At 43.3% G+C, this 7,300-nt stretch overlaps 1 protein-coding gene across 1 annotated transcript; it reads right to left on the bottom strand.

The window, feature by feature from the left end:
- Positions 1 to 399: 399 nt before the first annotated feature.
- On the bottom strand, positions 400 to 1,878 carry LOC311135120 (potassium voltage-gated channel subfamily A member 1-like; the record flags this gene model as incomplete). The annotated part of the gene is made up of 1 exon (XM_084169014.1): positions 400 to 1,878. The coding sequence occupies one exon, from the start codon at positions 1,876 to 1,878 to the stop codon at positions 400 to 402; it is 1,479 nt and encodes a 492-aa protein (XP_084025140.1).
- Between the last annotated feature and the right edge of the window lie 5,422 nt (positions 1,879 to 7,300).

Here is a 7,300-nt window from a genome sequence, read left to right as displayed (position 1 = left end):
GTTGTTATCTGTAATCCATGCATAACATTTTAATTACGACACCTGGCTTCGTCTGATAAAGACAGATATGTCCTCGTGAGTGCTGTTGGTTAGTGTTCCTCCAAGGACGCCCGCGTATGCTTGTGCGTGTTAAATATACGTTTGTTTGTTTTTTCTTTTTCAATACTTATTTAAAGGATCATTTTAGATTAATGAATTACTCTATCTATATGTTATATTCTCTAGTAACAGCTTAATTTTAATTTTTCCCCCTGTAATAATTACTTTCAAATTGCTGAGCATGGTTGTTTTTGTAATGCTAGAGCGCTTATAGGAGGCGAATGAAGCTTTCGAAACTGATGGTCTAGTGAAGTCAACATGTGGCGGCATCATCTAAATCCCATGGTTTCTAATTCGATTCTACACATCCGTCAGCAGCTTGCTTTTATTTACACAGTTTTGGTTGGCTATAGTGCAATTGCCAGTTCTGAGGTTTGCCTCTCTAAAGTTGTCGATGCTATTATTTATATCTCCATCAATCTCCATGTACTCTGATTTGCTGACAGTGGACGAGCTACGGCGACTAGAGTTGCTTTCACTAATGTTTGGTTCACTAACGTTTAAGAGTTGGGCCTGCTCCTCTCCCTCGGTCTCCCTATGGTAGAAGTAGTTGAAGTTTGACACAATGACAGGCACTGGGAGCGCAATCGTCAACACACCAGCTATGGCGCAAAGGGAGCCCACTATCTTACCCCCTATAGTGACAGGCACCATGTCCCCATAGCCCACAGTTGTCATAGATACCACGGCCCACCAAAAGGCTTCTGGGATGCTGCCGAAGTACGACCCTTTCTCCTCGGCCTCTGCGAAGTACACCGCGCTGGAGAACAGGATGACTCCAATGAAGAGGAAGAAGATCAGCAATCCGAGCTCACGCATACTGGCCTTGAGGGTCTGTCCCAGGATCTGCAATCCTTTGGAGTGTCGTGACAGCTTGAAGATTCTAAACACTCTGACCAGACGGATCACCCTGAGGATGGCCAGAGATGTTGCCTGCTCCCCCATGCCCTCGTCCTGGTCTTCGGGGTCCTCAGCCAGCTCCGTGCCCAGTGTGATGAAGTAAGGGATGATGGCCACTATATCGATGATGTTCATCATGTTTTTGGAGAAGACCGCCTTGCTTGGACACGCGAAAAAACGCACTATCAACTCAAACGAGAACCAGATAATGCAAAGAGTTTCAATAATGAAGAAGGGGTCGGTTAGGATGTTTGGTTTGTAGTAAAAAGTATGGTTCCCTACAGTCTTAAACCGACCCTTAGGGTCTTCTTTCAAGTCAGGTAAAGTCTCTAAACAAAATATGACTATAGAAATCAGAATTACCATTACAGATACTATAGCAATCCCTCTGGCTGGACCCGAGCTCTCTGGGTGCTCAAAAAGCAGCCAGATCTGACGCTGGAACTCCTTTTCAGGTAAAGGACGTTCTTCCTCCCTGACGAAGCCCTCATCCTCACGGAATTTCTCCATGGCATCCACTCCCAACTCATAAAACTTTATCTCTTCCGAGAACATATCCAATGGGACGTTGACGGGCCTTCTCAGCCTACCCCCAGACTGGTAATAGTACAGGATGGCATCGAAACTGGGACGGTTTCTATCAAAGAAATACTCGTTTCTCAGGTGGTCAAAGTAGCGCATCCTCTTCTTGGGGTTGCCTAGCAATGTCTCGGGGAACTGGGAGAGAGTTTTGAGCTGAGTCTCGAACCGCATCCCCGCTATGTTGATGACCACCCTCTCACAGCAGTCGTGGTCTTCGTGGTCGAGGGGGTACGCGTCCTGCGGGTGCCCCGGCACCGCCACGGTCTCGTCCATGTTATCTCCTGCCACTACGGTCATCTTGTAGCTCGAATTCGGGAGCTCTGTTGCAGCAGGAGTTGTGGAATTCCGGTTGTCCGGTTAATCTGATTGAACAGGCGGCATTCAGGTTTTGGCAGGGTACAATTTCCTTCTCCACTCTTCTTCTTCTCCCCCTATTTCTTGTTCTAGTCCCCAGATAGGGGGGTAGCTTGCTTTGCCTCAGTGCGGCTCCACTGCGGTTCTGGCTGACTCGACCATTGCTGCTCTCCGCTGCATCTGCTGCTGCTGATGCCTCTGTCATCAGTCATAGAAAAAAAAGAGAAAATAATGGATCTAAGGAGCAGTGGAGATATATGCTGGCTCAGCGATTTCTGCCATTTATTTATTTATTTAGCCTCTAGGCTACATTTCCTGTCTGTTTATTTATCAGCGTTTAAAGGGGCAAACTATATTGTTTTATCGGTGATAAGCTAAACATAAAGCAATCGACTATGCATATTATAATTGACAGGGTAAATGTAATATAATTGCACCACTTTATATGCATGTTTTGTCGCATAACACTGTTTGAAACTTGCCTCACGCAAATAAGGAAGTGTTAAATGCAATAAAAGTAATATAGAAAACAACATCAATTTAGCCTTACTGTCACAGTCTGAATGGCCTAGTAGTAATAGATAACAATAGCCTTGGAAGTATTCCCCCCAAACCCTCAAATTACAGACAGACAGAGTGCACCAATTTCAAGGCTTACCTCAGGATGATCGTGAAGGAATCCTGAAGGAATGCGTCTTGTCCGCGACTAAGCACAGTCATTCAACGCTAGGACAGCCAGGACATCCGGAGAGTTGTTGTCATGTGTTAATACATTAACACTTTACGTTGAACCCCACCGCAACACATTGGAGCTTTCCTCTGTGCAGAGTGAGATCGACCTGGTGGGCTAACACACTCAAGACATCACTGTCTGAGCCGTTCGTATCGGATAACTTAAATGACTTATTTGTCTACATCTTGATCCTGTCGCCTCTTCTTGACATTCGATGTAAAATCACGCTGGAGTCAGAGGAGAAACGTGAAGATGGAAAAACAGAAAAACTAAATGTAAGCCGCAACGTCTGTAGCCGGTTGTGCGGTAGGGGTACTTCGGATTGAACTGCTTATACCGCAGGATAAATTCTTATTCTGCAATTCAGGGGGGAGATACATTAAGGGGCAGTAAGCGAACCCTTGCCATTTTCAGACATTACCGCATCAGCAAAATTGTCCTGTTACGAGTAGCCTAGACAAGATGACGGGCATTCTAGGATGTGTTTTACCTCGAGCAGGCACACTGTTAAGAGGGGATGGAGACTGGAGGTGCTTAAATAGAGGGAGGAATCGATTATGTGAAGAGAGAATCATTTCTTAATAATGGTTCAGCATATTGTTGTTAGGTATTTCACATGCAAGGAGAGTGGAGGTGGAGAGGGTGTGTGTATGAGAGAGAGAGAGAGAGAGAGAGAGAGAGAGAGAGAGAGAGAGAGAGAGAGAGAGAGAGAGAGAGAGAGAGAGAGAGAGAGAGAGAGAGAGAGAGAGAGAGAGAGAGAGAGAGAGAGAGAGAGAGAGAGAGAAGCTCGACGCAATGCAGACCGGCTATACTAAAGCATCCTGCCACGAGTTCTCTCTACACCACAAAAGCAACAGCATTGTGTGTGCCAGCATTGGCGCAATATCTGCTCTTCTGAAGGAAGGGTTATGAGCCAGCCAGTACCTTAATAATTATTTCCCAACCACTCAACAATGGTCCTAATGATAAGCTACAGATAAATTGATATGTTATAACTTAAACTACAGTAATTCATTCATACAGTTTTCATGTTTCTCTCTCAACTTCGCAGTTGTTCATACTCTCCTCTTAGCTAAATTCTGTGTGGCCACTGACCGGAAAGACAATTTCAGCACCATGGACAGCGGTCGCGAGCAGCGCGTTTCCGAACAGAGCGCGCTCGATTATGATACTGACCACCAATGTTCTGTTGTTGTTGTTACTGTCAATCTAATCAATAGGACGAATTGAAAACAGGCATGTTAAGATAAATCTGAGTCAAGTTGCAGTGAGTTCATTCAAATACTTTTTTTTAGATGGGCTGCGTGAGTGAATGTTAGGAGTTGTCTGATCATATATAAGCAAATAACTAACTTTTTCGCGTCATCCTCGAGGATGTTATGCAACTGTCTTTTGTTGTGTGTCTTTAAAATTGATCTAATTGACATATCAAATTCTAAAAATATAATTGATAGACATTAAGGAAAACATCAATTGGAGTGAGCTCGAATATCATTAATAAGAAATCGTTCATATTCCCAACCCTCCCTCTCTGCACAACACATCTCCATAACACACTCTCCATGATATTACCTAATCAATTGCATAGTATTACATGATCAGACACATGCATAATACATTGTATTACAGCTTATCTTGTGGTTGTTATGAAGCACAAAGTGCACATCTGAGAACAGCATTACTCTACGTGACACATGAGAATCGAACTGTGAGCAATTGCAGGGATCGAGCCCACTCACTCTAAAGCTCAGCTATCTAGGTACTGTTGTGCTAAACACTCCAAATCCATTAGTAATGTTACAGAGCGGGAAGCCAACTTAAAGGTGTTCCTTTATACTACTCCCCATCCTCAGGATCTCTCTCTCGCTCTATCTCTCAATTTAATTCAATGGGCTTTAATGGCATGGGAAACATATGTTTGTTTACATTGCCAAAACAAGTGAAATAGATAATAAACAAGAGTGAAATAAACAATATAAAATTAACAGTAAAGATTACACTCACAAAAGTTCCAAATAAATAAAGACATTTCAAATGTCATATTATGTCTATATACAGTGTTGTAACAATGTGCAAATTGTTAAAGTACAAAAGGGAAAACAAATAAACGTAAACATGGGTTGTATTTACAATGGTGTTTGTTCTTCACTGGTTGTCCTTTTTTTGTGACAACAGGTCACAAATATTGCTGCTGTGATGGCACACTGTGGTATTTCACCCAATAGATATGGGAGTTTATCAAAATTGGATTTGTTTTCAAATTATTTGTTGGTCTGTGTATTCTGAGGGAAATATGTGTCTCTAATATGGTCATACATTTGTCAAGAGGTTAGGAAGTGCAGCTCAGTTTCCACCTCATTTTGTGGGCAGTGTGCACATAGCCTGTCTTCTTTGAGAGCCAGGTCTGCCTACAGCGGCCTCTCTCAATAGCAAGGCTATGCTCACTGAGTCTGTACGTAGTCAAAGCTTTCCTTGATTTTGGGTCAGTCACAGTGGTCAGGTATTCTGCCACTGTGTACTCTCTGTTTAGGGCAAAATAGCATTCTAGTTTGCTCTGTTTTTTTGTTAAATCTTTCCAATGTGTCAAGTAATTATTTTTTGTTTTCTCATGATTTAGTTGGGTCTAATTGTGTTGCTGTCCTGGGGCTCTGTGCCCCAGGACCAGCTTACTTAGGAGACTCTTCTCCAGGTTCATATCTCTGTAGGTGATGGCTTTGTTATGGAAGGTTTGTGAATCGCTTCCTTTTAGGTGGTTGTAGAATTTAATTGCTCTTTTCTGGATTTTGATAATTAGCGGGTATCGGCCTAATTCTGCTCTGCATGCATTGTTTAGTGTTTTACATTGTACACAGAGGATATTTTTGCAGAATTCTGCATGCAGTCTCAATTTGATGTTTGTCCCATTTTGTGAATTATTGGTTGGTGAGCGGACCCCAGACCTCACAACCTTCAAGGGCAATGGGTTCCATAACTGATTCAAGTATTTTTTGCCAAATCCTAATTGGTATGTAGAATTTTATGTTCCTTTTGATGGCGTAGAAGGCCCTTGTGGAAGTTACCTGTGGCGCTGATGTTTAAGCCGAGGTATGTATCGTTTTTTGTGTGCCCTAGGGCAACAGTGTCTAGATGTAATTTGTATTTGTGGTCCTGGCAACTGGACCTTTTTTGGAACACCATTATATTTTTCTTACTAAGATTTACCATCAGGGCCCAGGTCTGACAGAATCTGTGCAGAAGATCTAGGTGCTGCTGTAGGCCCTCCTTGGTTGGGGACAGAAGCACAAGATCATCAGAAAACAGTAGACATTTGACTTCAGATTCTAGTAGGGTGAGGCCGGGTGCTGCAGACTGTTCTAGTGCCCTCGCCAATTCATTGATATATACAGTGGGGAAAAAAAGTATTTAGTCAGCCACCAATTGTGCAAGTTCTCCCACTTAAAAAGATGAGAGAGGCCTGTAATTTTCATCATAGGTACACGTCAACTATGACAGACAAAATGAGAAAAAAAAATCCAGAAAATCACATTGTAGGATTTTTAATGAATTTATTTGCAAATTATGGTGGAAAATAAGTATTTGGTCAATAACAAAAGTTTCTCAATACTTTATTATATACCATTTGTTGGCAATGACACAGGTCAAACGTTTTCTGTAAGTCTTCACAAGGTTTTCACACACTGTTGCTGGTATTTTGGCCCATTCCTCCATGCAGATCTCCTCTAGAGCAGTGATGTTTTGGGGCTGTCGCTGGGCAACACAGACTTTCAACTCCCTCCAAAGATTTTCTATGGGGTTGAGATCTGGAGACTGGCTAGGCCACTCCAGGACCTTGAAATGCTTCTTACGAAGCCACTCCTTCGTTGCCCGGGCGGTGTGTTTGGGATTATTGTCATGCTGAAAGACCCAGCCACGTTTCATCTTCAATGCCCTTGCTGATGGAAGGAGGTTTTCACTCAAAATCTCACGATACATGGCCCCATTCATTCTTTCCTTTACACGGATCAGTCGTCCTGGTCCCTTTGCAGAAAAACAGCCCCAAAGCATGATGTTTCCACCCCCATGCTTCACAGTAGGTATGGTGTTCTTTGGATGCAACTCAGCATTCTTTGTCCTCCAAACACGACGAGTTGAGTTTTTACCAAAAAGTTCTATTTTGGTTTCATCTGACCATATGACATTCTCCCAATCCTCTTCTGGATCATCCAAATGCACTCTAGCAAACTTCAGACGGGCCTGGACATGTACTGGCTTAAGCAGGGGGACACGTCTGGCACTGCAGGATTTGAGTCCCTGGCAGCGTAGTGTGTTACTGATGGTAGGCTTTGTTACTTTGGTCCCAGCTCTCTGCAGGTCATTCACTAGGTCCCCCCGTGTGGTTCTGGGATTTTTGCTCACCGTTCTTGTGATCATTTTGACCCCACAGGGTGAGATCTTGCGTGGAGCCCCAGATCGAGGGAGATTATCAGTGGTCTTGTATGTCTTCCATTTCCTAATAATTGCTCCCACAGTTGATTTCTTCAAACCAAGCTGCTTACCTATTGCAGATTCAGTCTTCCCAGCCTGGTGCAGGTCTACAATTTTGTTTCTGGTGTCCTTTGACAGCTCTTTGGTCTTGGCCATAGTGGAGTTTGG

This window comes from Coregonus lavaretus (assembly GCF_964263955.1).
Source record: "Coregonus lavaretus genome assembly, chromosome: 9".
NCBI lineage: Eukaryota > Metazoa > Chordata > Actinopteri > Salmoniformes > Salmonidae > Coregonus > Coregonus lavaretus.
Note: the sequence above shows the minus strand (reverse complement) of the source record. Positions and strands in the feature narration are given on the sequence as shown.